Source organism: Pelophylax lessonae (genome assembly GCF_965119305.1).
Source record: "Pelophylax lessonae genome assembly, chromosome: 1".
Classification (NCBI taxonomy): domain Eukaryota; kingdom Metazoa; phylum Chordata; class Amphibia; order Anura; family Ranidae; genus Pelophylax; species Pelophylax lessonae.
The window spans coordinates 737,332,877-737,355,924 of NC_138768.1; the positions used below are offsets into that span (position 1 = coordinate 737,332,877).

The following is a 23,048-nucleotide window of genomic DNA, read 5'->3' on the forward strand; positions in this document are numbered from 1 at the left end:
TAATCTATCTTGCATAGTTTTAGATCAGATTTTTTTTCTTTATTATTAAAAATAAAAAGTAATATTCCAATGCAGAGAGAGATGTACACACAATGCAAACTGTACAAATACTATAAAAAGTACAAGTTTTTTTTTTCATGCAAACAATGATGTTATTAATACTTAATTGTAGGCAGTATAAAGATTTCCAAGCAGTGAGTGCCAAAATTATGATGGGTACATGAGCACTATGCACTTTTTTTCAGCCTTGTTTTTTCTCCTTGGTACCTCTTATTAATTTGTCTTTTCTTCATAAATTGCACTAGATTTAAACTTGCAGACACTAGAGCACACAAAGAACAGATATTGAGCTAGAAAAGAAGATAATTACAAGGGTGTCCTGCACAACAGACTCTCTTTTTTCCTATGGATTAAAGCAGAAATAAACTCTCAAAAATCATTAAAGCGGTTCTAAAGGAGGCTGAAGGTTTTTTTTTTTTTTACCGCAATGCATTCTCTGCATTAGGGTTAAAAAAAAAAAAAAAAAAAAAACCCCGAGTGCAGGCCCCCCAAACCCCCTTTATACTTACCTGACCCCGATCTAGATCCAGTGATGTGCACAAGAGCACGGCTCTCACTGCATCCAATCACAGCCAGTGAGGAGGGAGTGGGACAGAGCCGCACTCTGTAGTCTATGGTCACATAAGTGCCCCCAGAGCAAGCAGCTTGCCATGGTGGGCATTTGGGGGGGGGGGGGGGTTGGGAAGCACCAGCAGGTAACATAAGGGGAGGATTGGGGTGGCTCTGTGCAAAACCATTCACCAATATGCTGCTAGCATTAAAAAAAAAAAAAAAAAAAAAAAAAAAGTTATATGTACTTGTTTTAATTTATTTTATTACGTTTCTTCAGTTGCTTCCAGGTTTCTGGCCTAGGCCGCCAATATAATGTTATACATCTCAGGAGTCTTACGGGCATTTTTTCTTTTATCTGGAGGAGGGTTTTTCTCTAAGAACATCCTCCTGCCCGCAGGCCTAACCTAAGGGCAGATGGATTCCAGAAAGTAAAGGCTACTAAAATATTCTGCCCTTACGCAAGTTGGCCACAGCCAGAAATGCTGGGACTGGTGTATTTAAAACGATATCTCAACAAAAATCACGGGGACAAGACCAGATGGGTAAGTTTGCTTTGAACATTAAAAATGAATTAAACAGCATTTTTGAGTTGTGGTGCTCAGGTACAGTTTAGTTCCGCTTTAAAAGATATTGATTGTGAATTTATTGAATTACCTTTATTTCAGATGTTTGTCTATATGGGCTCAATTCTTGTAATTATGTGAGTCTATATCTCATCCCTTTGACCTCCCCCACTCTTCAGTTGGGATACAGGTAGATGGGCTCCTCCTACCTGTACTCCAACAGGACACTAGGCACAGATGGAAGTGATGGGATATGGAAATATAGTGTAATTGTGTGTAAACAGATGTGCAACCAAAATAAAGGTGCTCCAAATACTTTATCTCAAGGCCAAGGCCACCAATGTTAAAACTGAATTTTCCTACACCGAGTTCTTCCTAATATCTCATACGTCCTCTACAATGAAAGCTCCACTATCAAGCTGAAATTGGGAAACGGGGGAGAGAAGCTGGTGGACAAAGTGGAATGTAAAATAAACTAGTGCACTCATTACTGCACTCTGCCATGTTAAAGAGGAGCTCCAGTCATATTTGTGTTTATAAGTCAGCAGCTACAAAAACTGTAGCTAATGACTTAATAGACACTCATCTGTCCCAAGATCCAGTGATGTGCTCACCCGAGCCAATTCTTCCACAGGTCTTCGCCGGCACCTCAATTGTGCGCACCTGGCTGTGAAAACGTGTTGCTTTACAGCTGGGTGCCCACTACGCATGTGTGAGCTACACTGCTCATTGTGAATGGCCCTGCAGTCTTGTGGGACCTGTGTTGTGTTCCAGAAGACTCTGGAGGGGGCGAACTTCTGCTTGAGAGTGAGGGCAAATACCTGTAAAAACCAGGTACCCCCCCCCCCCCCCCAAAGAAATTGCCATTTCATAAAGAGGAAGGGGGAGGAGGCCTTAAAACGTAGTTCTGCTTTAAAGTTAAAATGTCAAGTGACATTTGAATAAAGTTCTATTCACTGCAGCGGCACTGTAGGGGTTCGCATCACAACATAAGGAGCTGAAATCCAGGAAACTGATCACACTGTAAACAAGGCAATTTGCCTTGTCTGTGCATTGGGGTTGCACAGGAAATAGAGGCCAGCATAGCTCCAATGCATCTGGTATAACTGCAGCAATAGTGTTATAAACACTGCCTATAACATTTCAGAGGTCATGTGGTACTTTGAGGGGGGGGGGGAACCATGGACACTATTTCTGCTGATTTCCATAAACCTTAATGTGTGCATTCTGATCCTCCTGCATGGCAACATTTACCCATGAAAAAGGATACTGGTTTTATGGAACTCATTGATGTAACAGAATAATGGGGGGAAAGGGGGGACTCCAAAAATGTGCGATTTTTGATCTGGGAAGGCAATTTCCTCAACTGCTGTAATCCATCACATCTGCAGCATTCTTAACATTAGCAATCACCACAGACTTGTTGGACCAATAAATTATTACTTACAGGGTGACAGCGTGCCAGAACTGGAAGCATGCTAGCAGTTTCTTAGAAGTATAAAATCGATATTCTGACATTTACCCCTCAAGAGATCTATATAACAGATCGTCTTGGAAGTCCAACCATAGCCAAAACATTTAATGCATTTGTATATTGTGGGAAGGGGTTAGAATCTTTGTCAGGTTTTTAATGCCATGTCCCTGCTGGCGAGTTTCCATCTAAGTTTTTGTGCTGATGACCACATGGTAGGGAAGGGAAGTCATTCCAATGGGGGATATAGACTGCAAAAAATTTGGGTAAACCCGACAATAAAAAAAAACAACAAGTTTTAACTCTTCACCACTCCTTTTGTCTTGGGAAAAAACAAGTTTTGGCTAAAGTCAGCTTTAACCACTTGCCATCCTGGTCAATTGACATTTCTCTCATATATGAAAAAAAAAATCAGTTTTTTGCTGCAGACATAATTCAGATATCTCCACTTAAAGACCAAGATCTCATAAGACGGCCTCCCGGCAGGAAGTGCTTAAATACTTGTCTGCAAGTGTAACAGTTTTATTACGATCCCTTAAAATAAATATGGTATGAAAGCTTTCCTGTGAGCAGGATAATTGTCAAACTTCTCATGATAGAATTCATGACATAAAATAGCAGCCAATGACTGGTTAAACAGCACAAACATAACCACCAGCCACCATGATGTATGACCCAATCCAAACAGAAGAGCGATAGATACATATATCAACAACTCTGCAAAATAATGTGGACAGGACACCCTCTCAAACCAGTCTCCATTGGGCACAACATGGTTCATGGTTACAACTTTTCCTGCAACAAAAACAAACAAACATTAGTAAATTGTGTGCTCCTTTAAAGAAAAAAAAAAAAATGTGTGCTCATCTCCTGCAATCAAGTTTGTCTTAAAGGAAGCATAACATTTCTCTGCAGTCTAATAAAATAAGTGTGCGTCTATCATAAGCACCTGAAGGGGGACCAGGACAAACCTCTGGTAGCACCATCATATTCAGGTCCCTGTAGGTGGGTGCCAAAATACAACTTCTGACACTAATCTATACTAAAAGGGTTAATGATTGATCAGACTGTGGTCCTGTGTATATACTTATGAGTGTAATTATTTATGTGGTAGGAAGTATAAAAATCTAGATGATGCCTGTACATCATCCAGAGATCTTCACTCAAAGTCAATGACGTCATATGATGTCTACCCGGGGGAAGTGGTTGTATCGGACTTGTTCAGGCTAACCAACCAACCTAACTTGCGGATCCCACTGTTGGATTTACTGTAAGTCCTTCTCCAACTGATCTGTCAATGAAGGGGTTACTAAAAGATCATTAAATATGGAATGACTGTTAGAACCTGTAACCTCAGGAGGTATTAGGGGCCTCTGCCCGCACTTTGGAGAAAATTCTGGGGGCCAAGGATAGGCTGAATGAAAGTGCTCTGCACTGGAAATGATGTACACCTGTACCCTTGCTCAATGCCAATGTAGAAATTTCTGTGACTCATCCCTTCTTAAGATATGCAGAAAAGCATCTCACAGATCAAAGGTTGCCATATAACAATTCTGGTGAAGAAAATTTCCGAAAGTGAAAACAGAATCCATTCTGAACCTCTTGTACCAGACTGCTTTAAGGGTTTGAAATTTAGAATAAGGCGAAACCTCCCAAGTTTTTTCACCATGAAAGTAAAATCTTTCCCCTCTTTCTTTTCTTGGAACCATAATTAGCATATCCAGGTCCATTATTCTGAAGCGGAAGAGCCTTGATGACAAACTCTAGAATTGAACCTGCGGTGCCTGGATGTAGCTCTTCGCACCATGCCACCCGAGATGCTGCACAGTGCCCTGTCTGATTCCTTGGCCAATCTCACCTTGCCTCTTGTTTCTGGTGAGCCTTGACCTCTTTGTTCCTCCCATTAACGTCCTGATTTAAGCCATGTCTTTGAACTTTCTTATTGCCAGATTATTGTGCTACCTCTCCAGCCAATATCTTGCTCCTTTGCATACCTACAGCTCTCATCTTCACTACCAATCATTTCAAAACTTTTGGCTTGTTTCTTAAATAGGTGTCCACTTGGTCTTAACCTGTAACAGCTTGATACCATCCTTTGGCTTGTTTACTGACTATGCTTGTGCTTGATCCCTACCCGTTATATCTGCTACTGGACCCCAGCTTGCCTACCTCCTGGTAGGGTGATCCTGAGGACTGCGACATGGTACTAACATGCAGAAAAATTAATAAAGACCGTCAGGAGCTCTGGTAAATACTGTATAGTGCTTAGACCCCCTGCCTTTGATGAGCCCGGGTATTCCACCAGGGTGACCTGCTCGTTTACTTATCCTGCTGGCCAGTGACAGCCTCTCTACTACTATAGCTACTGGTCTCTGAGCCTGACCCTGACACTTGGCTTTATCTGGATGCATTGGAAGATCTGTTGCCATAAATCTTGAGAGTGGCTGGCGATCATACTCCAAAATTGTACCCATGTACTATGTGATCCGGGAAATATTTGGATGGGGATTTCTTTCCACTGTGGGACAAAGTCCTCCAATCTTCCTCCCATGAAGACCAGTCCGTCACTGGGATTTACAGGTTTTGTCAGGAGGGTTAAAGAGAATCCCCGTTTTATCGTCAGCTTCTCCAGAGCGTTCATCTTCTTGTAAAATTATTTTACAAGTCATGTGTCCACAGATAGCAGCCATCTTGGCCATGACGTATCCAATTTAGGGTGTGCCCCTATCCTCAATTGACTAATTCATTTGGAAGGATTGGGAAACAGGGATTTCGGGCACAAGAGTTTTTTTTAAAAAAATTCCTTTTATTCAACAAAAGACTAAATATTTTAAAATCATAGAAAAATACAGGCAGATAATTGTGTATTAAGGACACAGTAAGACCACAAAACAATGGTCTATGTTGTACAATATCTCAGTAAATAGAACTTATAAAAGTAATTTACATACAGTTCAGAGTACAAGATCATTAATAGTCATATAATTCTTGGAAACGTGTTACTTGATATCAGAAGAGAACCGCCGACGGACACCCAAGTAGTATGGTGCCGGTCAGCGGGGTCGACTGAAAGCATAAGTTTAACATTCACCATGTAACATATGACCTTTGCTCGACATGTTTCGCTTTCTTAGACAAAAAAGCTTCATCTGGAGCATATCATTTCTTTTGTCTGTGTGAAAAATAACAGTGTTTAAATAAATTACATATACATGTTACCTTATTTTCAGTATGTTATAATTACAATTGCATATCATTTATCTCTCCTTTTTAATTACATACAATCGTCTTACACATCTCAAATAAGTCCTTCTACTTTTGCAATATCAACACAATATAACATTGGGTCTTAGATTGCATTCAGACACTAGAGGGGTTTAGGGGGAACAATGGAGGCTGCCAATAGTGAGTATATGTGGGGATCCATGCTGTAGTTATAGTATCAGCATATATACCCTGTTTGTATACCTAGTATATGGACAAGAAAATGTATACATACCTGTACATATAGTAATCAGGCACATATCTCAATTTCCATAGAGAATTCTTTAACGAGGAGGACTGTGCGTTTTGGGAAGCTCAGAAAACATAGGCAATGTATAGTGACATAGTAGTGAGGGTAGTCACTCCATGTCTCATATCTGAGTGGATAAGAGCAAAAGAACAAAGTTTCTCAGAATAGTAGGCGTTTTTATTCTATGATATCGCTTTAAGGGAGAGCCCATAAACGTGCTAAACCATAAACTCAAGTGTTCCAAAGTGGTAATTGAGATATGTGCCTGATTACTATATGTACAGGTATGTATACATTTTCTTGTCCATATACTAGGTATACAAACAGGGTATATATGCTGATACTATAACTACAGCATGGATCCCCACATATACTCACTATTGGCAGCCTCCATTGTTCCCCCTAAACCCCTCTAGTGTCTGAATGCAATCTAAGACCCAATGTTATATTGTGTTGATATTGCAAAAGTAGAATGACTTATTTGAGATGTGTAAGACGATTGTATGTAATTAAAAAGGAGAGATAAATGATATGCAATTGTAATTATAACATACTGAAAATAAGGTAACATGTATATGTAATTTATTTAAACACTGTTATTTTTCACACAGACAAAAGAAATGATATGCTCCAGATGAAGCTTTTTTGTCTAAGAAAGCGAAACATGTCGAGCAAAGGTCATATGTTACATGGTGAATGTTAAACTTATGCTTTCAGTCGACCCCGCTGACCGGCACCATACTACTTGGGTGTCCGTCGGCGGTTCTCTTCTGATATCAAGTAACACGTTTCCAAGAATTATATGACTATTAATGATCTTGTACTCTGAACTGTATGTAAATTACTTTTATAAGTTCTATGTACTGAGATATTGTACAACATAGACCATTGTTTTGTGGTCTTACTGTGTCCTTAATACACAATTATCTGCCTGTATTTTTCTATGATTTTAAAATATTTAGTCTTTTGTTGAATAAAAGGAATTTTTTTAAAAAAACTCTTGTGCCCGAAATCCCCGTTTCCCAATCCTTCCAAATGAATCTTCTTGTAAAAGGAAAATACCCCCATTGGTATGGGATTTTATATATATCTATTTATCGGGATGATGGCCACCCACACTGGGTACTAAGTGATAGGTCCTACCAATCTATCTTCTTGTAAAACGTATGTTTTATTTTGAGCTGTCCCTTATCAGCTGAGGTCTATTTGATACAAGATGTGTTCTTTTGTTGTACCACATATTGTTATCTCTTAATAAAGTTTGTAGACAAAAAATAATTCACCAATACAGAGGTTTTAGTAGAAATTTTTACAGCTCCTGCTGAGGCATCATTCATATATCCCACTGCCTGTGGCCCAGGGTGACATGAAGGAGGCTACAAGAATAAACAATTCTCTACAGGAACAAAGGCTACTCAGAGACTGCCCTTACCTGGTGCCTGCCCCCACCAAAGCCTGCTGGAGTGAACCTTCACTCTCCTGCTGCTCCTACCGCTGGCATCCCAATAGCCATTGTTGGGTTGGATTGGAAACCTGCCAAATACATGCACCAACTAAAGCCCTGCTCTTCCCTCTGCACCTACAGATGCTGGGACCATGGGACCTCGGCACTCAGTGATGATGCACATCCTCAGGAAGAGACGCCACTGCATGTTTCGGTTCAGGTCCAACCAGCTGCTGCAAGAATCACCCCACGTGCTGGCAGCAGAAGAGCCGCCAATCCACAGTAGCCCTGTGCATCCAAAAATACCCCCTCTCTCCTGCTCACAGAGTGTGCAAAGCCTGCCTGAAACTTACCGGCCAGAACCCGAAAAATGTCACCATAATCATGCAGCTGATGAGGCTCCCCTGAGAACAAACACTGCCAATGACCCCCACCAAGTACTCATGGGGAAGGTGAACAGGCCACCTCCTACCCGTAAAGAGGAGGGAACTGTTGGCCAGAGAAGAAGGCACAGGGGAACAATCCCTAGATCTATCCCATGCAACGCAGTCTTCACAGGAACCCAAGCAATGGTCCCCTCTCTAAAAGGGTGTTCCACAAATGGCAATGCAACCTCTGCGGTTGGAGGAAAACACAAAAACTGAAGAAATGGAGGCTGGAGAACTTTTGTTTCCTGTTTTTTTGGTGGGAGGAGCTCCATATCTCATGGACGATCCTGGAAGTTGAGGAAATCTCTTCGTCTGCTAGAATGTGCAACTTTTTATTGTACAATCATAGCATCACAGCAAGGGTCACGGGGACCCACATGCATTCAATTCCACTTTAGCAGTGTTTAGAGGAGTTGGTTAACCTAAAATGGATTTAAATTTCTAGCATATTAGTGTACATTGTGATCCCCATAAATTTGGCCATAAATGGATCAAAATTTGGCCAGTTCAGCAGGGACTGGCCAAAATATTGATCATGGTGTGGCAACCCCGTTTGACAGAGGTTGATCATTAGATCAACGTCTATTAAAAACGCACAATATAGAAACATTTTGTTGATCAGAGTCTGCAGAGAAAATATATTAAATACAGTTTTGGGGAAAATCCACTGGGGAATACACGGAAGAGTATCCATTTGTGGCTGGTTAGGATTTGAATGTTAAAAAACTCACCAGATTTATTTTTCCTTAGATTGGCAAGAATGATATGACATCTGTGCTGATGTACTGATGCCCAGATGTACAGTACCAACCCAATGATATGGTACCAATGAACTTGAAAAGCAAGGTCCGAAACAGTGACTAGAAGGGGAAAAAAAAAAAAAAAATTTATGAAATAATAATAAAAAAATTAAATATAAACGGAAAATTTATATCAAATACTTACCGTAATTTTCCTTTCCTGATGGACTCCATGGCAGCATACGTATCGGGTTTGGCCCCGCCTCCAAACCTACCCATAGGACCTCACTCCCATAAATCTTTGCTCCTGTTCAGCACACGTGTTCTGTAACTATCCACAGAAATCCGGGAGGGAACTCCTGCTGCCATGGAGTCCATCAGGAAAGGAAAATTACGGTAAGTATTTGATATAAATTTTCCGTTTTCCTGACAGACTCCATGGCAGCATACGTATCGGGAAATAACTCGCCGTACACACAGGGTGGGCAGGTGCTGAACAGAAAAGTTTAATGCATTTTGTCAAACAGACAGGACTTGCAAACCAAAATTCACAGATGAAAGAGCCGCTGGCTCAACAGAGTAATGGGATAAAAAAGTGTTAATAGAGGACCACGACGCTGCTCTGCAGATGACTTCAGGAGCCACATGTCTGGATACTGCCCAGGAGGTAGAGATGCTCCGCGTCGAATGAGCTGTAACTACTGCTGGAGGGGTCAAGCCCTTAGCCCTATAAGCCCACTGGATGGTCTGGATGATCCAAGAGAAAAAATGGATCTCGTCGAGGCTCTTAAACCTTTGTTTTTTCCATAGAAGGTAACAAAAAGATGTTCTGATTTTCTGAAAGAGGAAGTGGCATCTAAATATTTCTTAATACACTTTCCAACATCCAGCGGATGAACCGAAGATTCTTCCTCTTCCTGTCTAAAGGTCGGTAACACTGTTTCTACGTTTTCATGGAAGACAGAAGTCCTTTTTGGTCTCGCATCCAGCATGGGAATGAGCACCACTGTCAGGAAAAAATGTTAAGAAAGGCTCTTGTGTCCCAAAGGACCCAATTTCCGACACTCTTTTTGCTGAGGTTACAGCTACCAGAAACACTTATCAGTGTAAGCTCTCTTATGGTCAAGGAATCAGACGTGTCTTGAATCTGACCCACCAGGAAATCCAGAACTAGAGGCAGATCCCACTTGGGAAACCTGGGTTTTCTCTGAGGTCTAATTCTCACTGCTCCTTGGAAGAATTGGCGAATTAAGGCATGAGTGGCCCAGGAGATCCCTGTAAAAGCGGAAATAGCCGAGACCTGGACTCTGAGCGAACTCACTGATAGAGGCAAGTCCAATCCTGATTGGAGAAAGCTCAATACTTCCTGGATCTTAATGGAAGATTGAGGATCAGGCCTTGTAGTCAACTGTGCAGAAAATTTTTCCCAGATTCTCTGATAAACTCTGTTCGTTGAGTTTCTTCTAGCACTAAGCAATGTAGAAATCGCCGTTTCTGGACAGCCTAAAGCCTGTAACCTCCTCCTCTCAACATCCAGACCCTGAGATGTAGACGGTCTGGGCACGGATGGAGTACAGACCCCTGGGACAACAGATCCGGTCTGAAGGGTAGCGGGATTGGGTCTCGGACACTGAGTAGCGTCAGAAGGGGAAACCATGGCCTGTTCGGCCAGAAGGGAATCACCGCCACTACCTCCACTGGCTCCGACCTGAGTCTCCGAAGAAACTGTAACACAATCGGAATTGGTGGGAAGGCGTATGCCCTGTGGAATCTCCACTAATCCGAGAGTGCATCCATCCCTGAAGCTTGTGGATCTCTGAATCTTGAATAGTACTTCGGCAGTTTGTGATTGCAGGGGGAGGCGAAGAGGTCTACCTCTGGAGAGAACCCCAATGTTAGGATCCAGTCGAACGTTTCCTTGTGAAGGGACCACTCGTTGTTGTCCAGGTCCACTCTGGACAGGAAGTCTGCTTTGACATTCTGGACTCCTGGAACATAAACCGCTGAAAGATTCGAGAGATTTCTCTGTGCCCAGGACATAATCGGCTCCACTTCCCTCAATAGGGACCAGCTGCGTGTTCCTCCTTGCTTCCTGACGTATGCCACTGCTGAGGTGTTGTCCAGACGCAGCATGACAGGTTGGTCTTTTGTCAGGTGAGAAAATGCCCGAAGAGCTTGGAATGCTGCTCGGAGTTCCAGTATATTGGATACTATTCCTCGAGTGGAAAACTCCCACCTGCCCTGTGCCACCTCCGACAGACAGTGGGCACCCCAGCCTATGTTGCTGGCGTCCGAGGTAACCACTACCCACGGAGCTGGCTTCAGAGAGTGGCAGTTCAGCAGGTGGTCTCTGCACAACCACCAGGGGAGACTCGCTCTCATTGAAGGGGTTAAGAAGATGCGTTGATCCAGATGCCACGTATCCCATTGCTGAAGGAATCCCTTCTGAAAGGGTCTCATCCTCCACAGGGCCCACTTCACCATGGGGACTACTGCGACCATAGTCCCGATCACCTTCAGGCATTGACGTGCCTGAAGATGAGAGGATGAGAGGGCAAAGCGAATCCTGTCTCGAAGTGTCCCTATTTTTTCCTCTGGAAGAGAGATAGTCGCCTTCTCTGTGTCGAACAGAGCGCCCAAGTAGATCAGGGACTGAGTTGGAATTAGGTGACTCTTCTCCTTGTTGAGTAACCAACCAAACTTCTGGAGAGTGGACACGACCTGCTCCAGATGAACTAATAGTTGGTCTCTGTCTTGGGACAACAGGAGAAGATCGTCCAAATAATGGTGAAGATGGATACCTTTCAATCTCAGTAGGGCTACCACGGCCAATAAGATTTTTGAAAAGGTCCGTGGAGATGTTGAGAGCCCGAATGGGAGACAGATAAATTGAAGATGTAATCCTCCCACTTCGAACCGGAGAAACCTTTGAAAATCTTCGTCCACAGGGACATGAAAGTAAGCGTCTTTCAAGTCGATGGACACCATCCAATCTGCCGGCTGGACTGACTGCTGTATGGACAACAGGGTCTCCATTTTGAACCTTTTTTTATGAATTTGTTCAAGAAGGTCAAATCTATTACTGGTCTCCATGATCCGTTCTTCTTTTGGACCAGAAAGAGCGGAGAATATATTCCTTGGCCTCGCTCGGACTCTGGAACGGAGATGACCGCCCCTTGAGCAATGAGAGCTTCGACGTAAGAAAACAAAATCGGACGCCTTCCTTCTAGGCATGGTATGGCAGTAGGCAGGAACCTTGAGCCTGGCCTCTCCTTGAAGACCCACTTGTGGCCTGAGGACACCGTCCTGACAGCCCAGGGGTCCTGAATCGAAGCCGCCCAGACATGCCGGAAGGAGCGTAGACGCGCACCCACCCGACATGTCTGAGCGGGCCCACCTTCAAAAGGACTTAGTGGGCTCACGGTCCCCCGAGGAGACATTCTTTGTCGTCTTCCTGGAAGACTGTCTGGATCTCCAGTTCCGGTTGAACTCCCGACCAGGTCTATAAGAACGAGCTTCCCTGGCCCGGTCAGGAACAAATTTTCTGGTAGGCTGTCCTTTCTTGACGTTGAACTGGCGCCGATCCTGGGGAAGAAACCCAGACTTACCGCCCGTAGCCCGGGTTATGGCCTCGTCAAGTTTATTCCCGAAAAGGGAGGACCCCTCAAAGGGAATACGGCACCAAACTTGCTTTGATGCCGGATCCGCAACCCAAGGGCGGAGCCAAAGAGCTCTCTTAGCTGTGACCGAGGACAGCATAACCCTTGCCAATAGACGGATCAGGTCTATGGAAGCCTCCCCAAGGAACGACGAGCCCAGTCTAAGCTCCTGGATTGGAGCGCTTCTGGCTACGTCCTCCGACACCGATCTGACCGATTCGTCTACCACATCAGCCCAAGACTCCATGGCCTTGGATAGAGCGGCTAAAGCCAGGACTGGCTTGCAGGCCATACCTGCTGTGAGATAGATTCTCTTCAAATCGGAGTCCATCCTTCGGTCCAACGGGTCTTTAAATGAGACCGTATCTTCTAAAGGAAGGGTCACATGCTTGACCAGTCTCATGACTGCTGCGTCAACTAGCGGAGGAGACTCAAGATGTTTCACATCATCCTCCTTGAAGGGATAAAGTTTCGCCATCTTAGATACTAAGGAATTCTTACGTTCCACCTTTCTCCACTCCTCCGAAATAATTTCTCCCAACTCTCCCAGAAAAGGAAAATTAACCCGCTCCTTGTTGAGCTGTTTAAAGTACTTCTTTTGCTTGGGAGGGGGAACAGCTGACTCTTCCCAGTTTAAAGTCTCCCTGACCGCTTTAACTAGGGAAGGCACCAAAGCATATTTGAAACCCAGGCAGGGATCCTCATCTTCAGAGTCGCTACCTGACAAAAGCACTGACTGAAGGCTTGTCTGGGCCGACTCAAAATCTTCCTGTACTTGAAGTGCTACAGGGGAAGGGCTTGGGGAAGCAGTTGCAGTGTCTTGAGAACGACTGACACCCATCTCAGCCAAAGAGTCCTTTACTACTCTCTTAACCAAAGCCTCAATGCGTTGATCAGAGGTATCCCTCTCTCCCGCAGCCTGGGAGAAACATCTGTCACAGAAAATCTTCCTCTCTGGGACACTAGGGCCACAGCCTTTGCAACCTGCTTTGTCAGGTCTCCGTGCGTGGCTGGCTGAAGTGGACGCTTTACGATGATGGGAACCCGAACGGGATTTTCCTGTAGAGTGCTGGTGGCGAGAACTCGAACGTCTTTCACTTCTTTGAGAAGAGTGTCTAGTCTCTGAACGAGGAGGGCTGTAAACAAAGGAAACAAGAAAAAACAAACAGGAAGCTAGGAACACTTGAGTTCCTACCCCCACCCCCTATAACCCACACCCCCACCAAGAAGCCCCCAATATCTGTTAGGGGCGGGCTGACCACCGGAGGGCAAAGTAGCTTCCATTCTGATGCTGACCTACAAGAATGAGCCGGACAGCAATGTCAGAAAACCAGCAAAAGAGGGGGGGGGGGAGAGGGGGGGGGCGCTCCCAAACTGGGGCCAGTACTCACCAAGAACCAGAGGTTAGCAGGCAGAGTGGCAGCGAACAGCAGGCGTCCAAAAACCGATCGGTTGCGGAGTATAGAACGCCCAGTATCAGCAGTGTGTATAAACACAACACTGCTGACAGTTCTGGGGTTTAAATATGGCGCCTGGTGACGTCATCAGCGATCGCCACCGACTCACTGCGCATGCGCCGAGCTCCTACTGCGCATGCGCGAGAGCCAAGCCTCGTTCTTGAGGCGCCGCACATGCGCAGTAGCGTACCGCACCGCCTGCCGGTCAGGAAGTGAACCGCTGACCGGCCCCGGACCACTAGCCACCAGGGAAGGCAGGAAAGACCAGGTAAGAGACGAATACACAAAAACCAGGCAATACATAAGTAATTAAGCATAAAAATAGCTGCCATGGAGTGTTACTCACGAACCGCAGACCACCAGGGATGGATGCACACCGGACTTATCTCTTCAAGGGTACCGGCCACCCGCAGCAGCTGGGCTTTTTGGCCAAGGCTGCTACATCTTCACCCCTACTCCATACCCCGCAGCAGCTGGGGCTTATTGGAGAGCTCCATACCCGACTGGTAGAGCCATCCATCACCCGGAATCCATCTTCAGGTAGGCTATCAGGTAATTCCTTTGGAGGACAAAAAAAGAACACGTGTGCTGAACAGGAGCAAAGATTTATGGGAGTGAGGTCCTATGGGTAGGTTTGGAGGCGGGGCCAAACCCGATACGTATGCTGCCATGGAGTCTGTCAGGAAATTATATATATATATATATATATATATATATATATATATATATATATATATATATATTTAGACTATGCAAATTCTTTCTACAAATACTGTATGCGACAACCAATAGTGCTAACAGAATTTTATTCCAGGACAGCAAATGGAGTATGAAGGATCTGTCAACCAGAAAAAGGAAATCAAAGCTCCAGATGCACAGAATTATATCCCCAGCCATCTTCCCAGACAAGCTCATGGAGAAAATAAACACAAAACTAGAGGCAAGACAACAAACTGGAGGTGTGATCAAGATCTGACAAAGCTGACACACATGTGATAAAAAGCTTAAAGATACACTATTAGCTATGACAGCAGGGTAGTTGTAAATGTTACTAGAATACAGCTGTAGTTATAGAAAGCCATTATCCAAAAGAAAATAGTAACTATAAGCCATAGGCTGCAGACAGAGAAGAAGCATGTGCAGGAATGTCATTTTTCACTTTCTTGGCTTCCTGCTGCAGATTTGTACAAACATTGTGCCCATAATTAATGCTCAAGGTTTACCAAAGGCTGCTGGTTCCAAGTTTGTTTGGAATCATCCGTAACCTCATAAGGGACATTTCCCCTCGCTCCCTGTTCTAGTAATTATGCTGTCACTGGGACAGCAGCTGAGGTGAAATATGATGCAAATGCAAAAAATTGATAGCATCAAGGGGTCATTAAGGGGGTAAAACCTTCCAATCCAGAAGGGGTTAACTACAGTTTTCGCGTAGGTTACATTCCACAATTGAATGGAACAAGTGTTGTACTTCGCTTTGGATCCAGAATTTGATGTGTTATTCACAGTTCTCAGTTTTTCTTTTATAGTTATATGACCTGTATGCTGAATGATGCAATAAAAAGGTATAAATAAAAAAAAAAAAAGTCCCTGAGACACCGCCTACTATTTCAGAACCAGCTCCTATAGCAATGTTGCTGACCACTATATGGCCCCACTAGCTGTGCAAGTCCACTTTGCGCCCACACACACACACACACTAAAGCTGGCCATAGTGTTTTTCAATCAGCCAGCGGACTGATCAACAAAAAAAAAAAAAAAAACAAAAAAAAAGCAAGCAAGGTGGATGGGAAATCCTCCCTGCTTTTCTACTGTATTCTAACAGCAGGGACTCCTCTGCTGTCAGAATATACTGATCAGCACTCAAATTAATATTTGTCAACAGTCCCGCTGAGAGGAGTCAATCATTAGATAAACTGGAACATGGATTGAAATTTGTCCAATCTTTGCGGATCCCACCAAATTTCGATAAACCTAGCTTTACCAGATAGGCTACACTCAGAATGGGAAGAAAAAATGGCCTCATTTTGGGACAGTTAACATATTAACCCACCATGACCTTCTGTGGTGTACAACTGCAGGTCACTACCTGCACTGCTAATTACAGTAGACCTGTACACTGATAAGCCAGTAAAACTAAAGATCAAGCTGCTCTGAAGGAGAAAAAAAAATACAACAGGCACTCACAAGCTTTTAATAGGTGTCTAGCTTATTTTTTTATAACTTTTCATAAGAGGAGCCTCCTTTCTTCATGTGCTGCCATTGTAAAATATAGAGGAAAGTCTGCTTTAGTAACAAAGATGTAACTGTGGAAATATTCACAGTTGCAACATAGAATACCACAACAACAGATTAAGACTTATCTGTCATAGAGGTTCTAAAGGCATTCACTGCATTAAAGCGCAACTCCACTTTCATTGAGAAAAAAAAAAAAAAAAAAAAAAAAAAAAAAACCACAACATTCTTCTTTGGGTGATCTATGTACATTGCAAATTAGAACAACCTTTGTTGCAGATTCCTACCTTTTGTTATTCTAAAGAAATCCCTCTGTGTTTATCTGTGCCTATGTAAGAAAGGGAGTCTAATTGGAATTGGAGTGGTTTCATAATTATCAATCAGCTGTGGCAGCTGCAGAGCTCTAATGAGGAAATCTGCTGGGCCTGCATCCCTTTAGACGTGTTCCTATTGTGAGTAGCTCCACCAATAATGACATTTTTTTGTTGCAGGGGATGCCTGAAATTTACTTGCATCTTAGGCTGGCCATAAATTATACAATTTTCTCACAAATTTCTGTACAATATTCTTGAAATTTACCTTCAACTATGCAGTATAAAGGCCTACCTAATTGGATACAAGTGACAGTGTTTAGCTTTGACCTCATACTATGCGGTTTGTGGTAAATCTAACAGAAAATTGTACATGTATGGCAAGCCTTAGTGCAGACTTCTGGGAAAATCGGTGAGCCAATCAGAAAAGCAGGAAATTAGAAATTATGATTCTGGTGGGTGTTTAGTACACATTCTGTGTACAGACCAACACCAGGTAGCCATATTGCATTGCTTTTTCAAAAAAAGTACAGCGACTGCAGATTGAAAAGGAAAGGTAATTTTTGATAACATTTAAATTGACACTATGACTTGTGTCCCAATTGTATACGCTAGATTATTTTTTCTTTGCCATTTTTTTCCCCCCCACGAAAGTGGAGTTACCCTTTAATCTAAAAATGTTCCATTGGTTATACATCACCTCCTCACCAGTCTAAATACTTACCCGAGTACTATCTCGATCCAGCTTGGTGTCTGTCTGCAGCAGCCCTGCTCTCTGTTCTCCTCACAGGATTCAGTGAGCAGTGACAGCCATTGGCTCCTGCTGTTGATCAAAAAATGGCTCTTTACCATGTGACCGGCTGTGTCCAATCACAGCCGGCCACATGCACGCTGCTCGTGTGTGCCCCCAGGGGCGTGCAGAGCGGCGATCGGGGATGGAGAGTGTCACTCCGACACAGTCCATTCCCGATCAAGGTAAAGAAATTGGCTCTTTACCGCGTGACCGGCTGTGTTCAATCACAGCCGGTCACAGAATGTCAACAAACCGTGGTAACTAGCCGTTACTGGGCTCTCCTCCTCACACACCAATCCGGTGTGAGGAGGAGATTGCATTAACAGCTAGTTACCACCTATAATGCACAGTAAAACACACTGATTGACGCCACCCCCCCCCACACCCCCCAATAAAGAGGACCTGTCACCAGCCCATTAAAGTACCCGAGTACCTGTCCCCAGCCCATCAGGGTACCCGAGGACCTGTCCCCAGCCCATCAGGGTACCCGAGGACCTGTCCCCAGCCCATCAGGGTACCCGAGGACCTGTCCCCAGCCCATCAGGGTACCTGTCTACAGCCCATCAGGGTACCAGAGTACCTTTCTGAAGCCGATCAGTGTACCCAATACCTATCTGCAGCTCTTCAGAGTACCTATCTGCAGCCCATGCCTCGTGTGTGACCATGCGGTGACAAAGTCTCACATATATGTGGTATCGCCATACTCAGAAGGAGGAGTAGCAAAATGTATTTTGGGGTGTAATTATTGCTATGTACATGCTGTGTGTTAGAAATATCCTATAAAGTGACAAAATTATGTAAAAAAATAAATAAGTTTTCATTTTCTTTCGACATTTTCCAAAAACTTGTGGAAAAAATTACATATTCAAAAGACTCATTATGCTTCATAGAATATATACGTTGGGGTGTTTGCTTTCCAAAATGGGGTCATTTGGTGGGAAATGCCATTGTCCTGGTGCTCCAGGGCCTTAAAAAGTGTGATAGGTCGGTAGGAAAGTCGTTTATGCTCCTAAAACACCCGACGATGCTCCTTGCATGTTGGGCCTCTGTATGTGGGCCAGGCTGTGTAAAAGTCGCACACACTTGTGGTATCGCCATACTCCGGAGGAGTAGCAGAATGTATTTTGGGGTGTACATTTTGCTATGTACATGCTATGTGTTAGAAATATCTTGTAAATTGACAATTTTGTGTAAAAAAAAAAAAAAAAAAAAAAAAAAAAAAAAAAAAAAAAAAAAAAAAAAAAAGTATTTCTTAATTTTCCCAAGAATTGTGGGAAAAAAATGACAACTTCAAAAAAACTCACCATGCCTCTTACTAAATACCCTGGAATGTCTACTTTCCAAAAAGGGGCAATTTGGGGGGTATTTGTACTTTCCTGACATTTCAGGGCCTTAAGAAATTAGATAGGCCGTCGGTGATCAATTTTCAAAGATTGGCACCATAGCTTGTAGACTGTATAACTTTCACACAGAATATCCACTAATTTGTGTTATTTTTACCAAAGATATGTAACAGTGTATACTTTGGCCCAAATTTATGAAAAAAAAAAAAAAAAAAATTACTTATTTGCAAAATTTTATAATAGAAAACAACATTTTTTTTTTTTTTCAAAATGTAAGCTTTTTTTTCCAACTTATATATCGCAAAAAATAAAAAACCCATTGGTGATTAAATACCACCAAAAGAAAGCTCCATTTGTGTGAAAAAAAAAAAAAAAAAAAAAAAAAAAAAAAAAGAGAGCACGGAAAGCTGAAAATTGTTCGAGGCAGGAAGGGGCTGAAAGTGCCCTGTATTAACCACTTTAGCCCCGGAGGATTTGGCTGCTCAACGACCAGGCCCCATTTTGCAATTCGGCAATGTGTGGACTTTATGGACAATTGCACGGTTGTGCAACGCTGTACCCAAACAAAATGGACGTCCTTTTTTTCCCCACCACAAACAGAGCTTTTTTTTGGTGGTATTTCATCACCTGTGCGATTTTTATTTTTTGCGCTATAAACCAAAAAAAAAAAAAAAAAAAAAGCGACAATTTTGAAAATTCTCAAAAAAAAAAAAAAAAGTAAAAATCCATTTTTTTTTTAACATTTAAGGCCAATTTGTTTTTTTTCAAAAATAAGTAGCGAAAAACAAATTGGCCTTAAATGTTAAAAAAAAAAAAAAAAAAAAAAAAAAAAGGATTTTTACTTTTTTTTTTTTTGAGAATTTTCAAAATTGTCGCTTTTTTTTTTTTTTTTTCAAAAATATCGCAATAAGCGTATTTTGATTGGTTTGTGAAAAAGTTATTACATTTACTGACTACGGGAAAGATTTATGTCATTTTTATTGTTTTTTTAAACTAGTAATGGTGGCGATCTGCAATTTTTTTTTGCGGGACTGCGACATTGCGGCGGACAGTTCGGACCCCTAACTGGCATTTTTTACACTTTTGGGGGTACCAGTGACATAACTACAGTAATCAGTGCTATAAATATGCACTGTTACTGTCAAAATGACACTGGCAGGGAAGGGGTTAACTTTATTGGTGATAAGGGGTTAAGTGTGACCCTAGGGGCGTGATTCTGTCAGATCATCACAGAGACATTCGATCCTATATAGCAGGATCGCATAGCCTCTGATGATCTAAGGGAGAAGGACAGACGGCTGTGTTTATATTAGCCGTCTGTCCTTCTCTCACTGCTGCGGGAGATCGTGAGTGACCAGCGGCCATCGGAGCCACCGGTCACACGTGCTAGCTCCCCAGGGAACGTGCGGGGGCGTGCCGCCGGCAGCGCACGCTCGCCCCCCACAGGCGCCTGAGCGAGCGAAGTAGGGATACGTCGCTTTGGCCAGCAGCGGCAGGCGGGGTCAAGTGGTTAAAGCAGGAAAAGCACACTGTAGCCCCACCTAGGATCTCCCCTCTCTAACAATCAAGCCTGTATTGGGTGAAAAGTTGGAGAGAGGTGGATGTGATCTGACATCTTCTGGGTATGACTTCCTGCATTCCAATGGTTTTGTTTTATTCTGTACATTGTGTGTGCGCGCAACTGAAAAAAAGTCACAATAACTGGAAACATTAGCATCCTTTTGTTGTTGTGATACTAAAGCCATTTTTATTTTATTTAAATAAACATGTTCTACTTACCTGCTCTGTGCAGTTGGTTTTGCAAAGAGCAGCCCGGATCCTACTCTTCTCAGGTCCCTTGCTGGTGTTCATTCTTCCTGCGAGGTGCCCCAAAAGCAAGCAGGCGCACTTTCAACCCGCGGCTGTGTGTGTCCATTCACACAAACAGTCCATAGTCCCATCGCACACGTTCCTGGAAGGAACTTTAAAAAATACTGGATGCTGTAGCGACCGCCAGCTGGATACTGGAACATGCACAATAATGTAGACATTCGCCAGCACACCAAGGAGCTTCAATTTCATCCAAATGGTTTTTATTTAAAGAAAGATCACATCACAGAACAGTGTACTGCAAGGTTTCGGAGTCATGCAGGACCCCTTCATTAAGCATGTGATGATTTATCACATGCTTGAGGAAGGGGCCCTGCGTGACTCCGTAACGTTGCACTACACTGTTCTGCGATGTGATCTTTTGAAAATAAAAAGCAGTTTGGAGGAAATTGAAGGTCCTTGGTGCGCTAGTGAATATCTACATTATCATTCACACACGGAGGCGCAGTTCGGCCCCACCCCTTCCTGAATTGCTTTTTGGCTGTGATTGACAGCGCCGGGAGCCATTAATCAATTAGAGTGCAATGCCCCGGAGAGGCAAGGCTCTCGTTGACATCGCTGGATTAAGAGGGGGCTCAGGTAAGTAATAGGGGGTCTGATGTTTTTTTTACCTTCAGGCATAGAATACCTGAAGGTAAAAAATCTTGTGCCTTTACAACCACTTTAAGCTCCAAAGTGCAATGCCTTGCAAATCCACCCATTCCCTTACACACTCACCTTTTTTTGGTTCTAACTTGGCGTGATCAAGTAATGTTATCCCGATAAGAAAATAGTAGGCAATTCCAAGACCATATTGAGCCACGTGAATAACCCCACTGGAATAGATGCTGACATACAGGCACTCTTCTAGTCTTCTCAGGCTGTGCAGCCATATCAAGGATAGAGCCAGAAGAGTGGAAACTTCTCCACCTAGATTTCAATACATAAATTGCATTCATTAGAACAATGTTACAGATACAACTTAAATATAAAACAGGATATATTCTGCTGTAATCAGGAGTGGACAAATGCAAAATTCAGAATCTAGCAGATGCTTTTAGGAGTCAAGGACCTGAGATTATAAATAAACAAAGACTGAAAATGTAACACACCAGCTGTACTGTCCTCCATCTGACTCTCGCACATTTCTCATAATACTGTACATTTAATTAATACGTTTTCTAAACTGGCGGTCCAATACCCTTTGAAACATGGACCTGTAAACCAAGCTTGATATATAGACTACATTTTCACAATCATGTGAAGAATGCTTCTGTTGAAGATCCTGGTGAAGGATCTGCAGCCTGTTTTCACATCCCTCTAGCAGTCAGAATTCCCCACAGGACTTTAGAGCCAACAAATTTTGAAGCAGGAAAATGTAGTACAGGCCACAGACACCAGAACTCAGTAGATGAGACCCATCAAGGAATATATAATGACTAACTTACACACAGGGGAAGGTACATTTTCTTTACTTAGTTGATTAGATAGTTTCCTTTTAACACTTTTGCTGCCACAGCCATTTTTGCACACATTTAAAAAAATCTTTAGGCCTGAAGGTTACAGAAACCCCCCTATCATTGCATATTTTCCAAAAGCAAAAACCCTAGAAAATCAAATTGTGGCAGTTACAATTTTTTTTTTTTCTTTTACACATTACTTACTGCAAAGGTCTAGGAAACACAAAATGTCAGTAACAAATACACTAGTTAATTTTAGGGCAAACGCAATAAATTACTATTTTTTTTTTTGTTAAAATATAAAAAGGAGGAGGTTGCACCAAGTAATTAAGATACCCAGCAAGTCAAACCTTAAATTTGCGTGCACTCGTGAATAGGCGACAAACTTCAGTACCCATATTTTCTAGACAATTTAAAAGCCCCCTATACGTCATCAGTTTAGCGTTACAAAGGGGGGGTCTGGTGCTAGAAATACTGCCTCTCACTTCGGCATGCACAGCGATATGTAACATGTGTATCGCAATTAATGTTTTCATGCATAGGCATCCCCAATGCGTTTTTTTTGGTGACAGGTTCTTTTTAAAAGGAGACATCCGGGATCACAAAGACCCTGGATGTCTCCCCTCTGCTCCACAGAATGTAACGCAATACAGATCACATTGCATTACATTCTTTCCCATCAAACACGTCGCTTCCGGGTCAAGAAGAAGGGGAGGAGAGTAGACGAGTGTCAGCTCAGCTCCCTCCCCCCTACCCGGCGGCACACGCTATGCTAGTCTCTGGCCCACAGATGGCTAAGCGGAGCCCGGGGTACATAGCGGATACAAGCGCAAGGAGTTGGGTTGTCACACATTACCGGGGGTGTGGGGAAACAATCAGGAGGCAGGAGTCTGCTAGTCAGATCTACACACACAATTGAACATGTGTAGTTAAATCGGTTATGTCTGATCAGTGTATGTGATATTTATTACTACTTTGAGAACAGGAGACATATAATAAAGGGTTTTTGCAGCCTGGTGACAAAAAACAAAAACAAAAAAAAAACAAACAAACAGAGACCAGCTGAATTTTGATCTGTGCGTGGCTATCTCTGCTTGATCTGTGCGTGGCTATCTCTGCTCTACAGAAGTCAATTGTTTTATCGACGTCTGTCAAAGGGACACTGGAAAGCTG

General features: G+C 43.0%; 1 protein-coding gene across 1 annotated transcript in view; it reads right to left on the reverse strand.

Moving 5' to 3' along the window:
- Positions 1–3,068: 3,068 nt before the first annotated feature.
- The window catches only part of SRD5A3 (steroid 5 alpha-reductase 3), a 38,762-nt gene continuing 18,782 nt past the window's right edge, over positions 3,069–23,048 (reverse strand). Inside the window, exons 3-5 of the mRNA XM_082242555.1 lie at positions 21,154–21,345; positions 8,764–8,892; positions 3,069–3,441 (exon numbers count right to left, since the gene is read on the reverse strand). Of these exons, the coding sequence (XP_082098681.1) occupies positions 3,182–3,441; positions 8,764–8,892; positions 21,154–21,345 (581 nt within the window). The 3' untranslated portion in view covers positions 3,069–3,181. The remainder of the gene's footprint in view (positions 3,442–8,763; positions 8,893–21,153; positions 21,346–23,048) is intronic.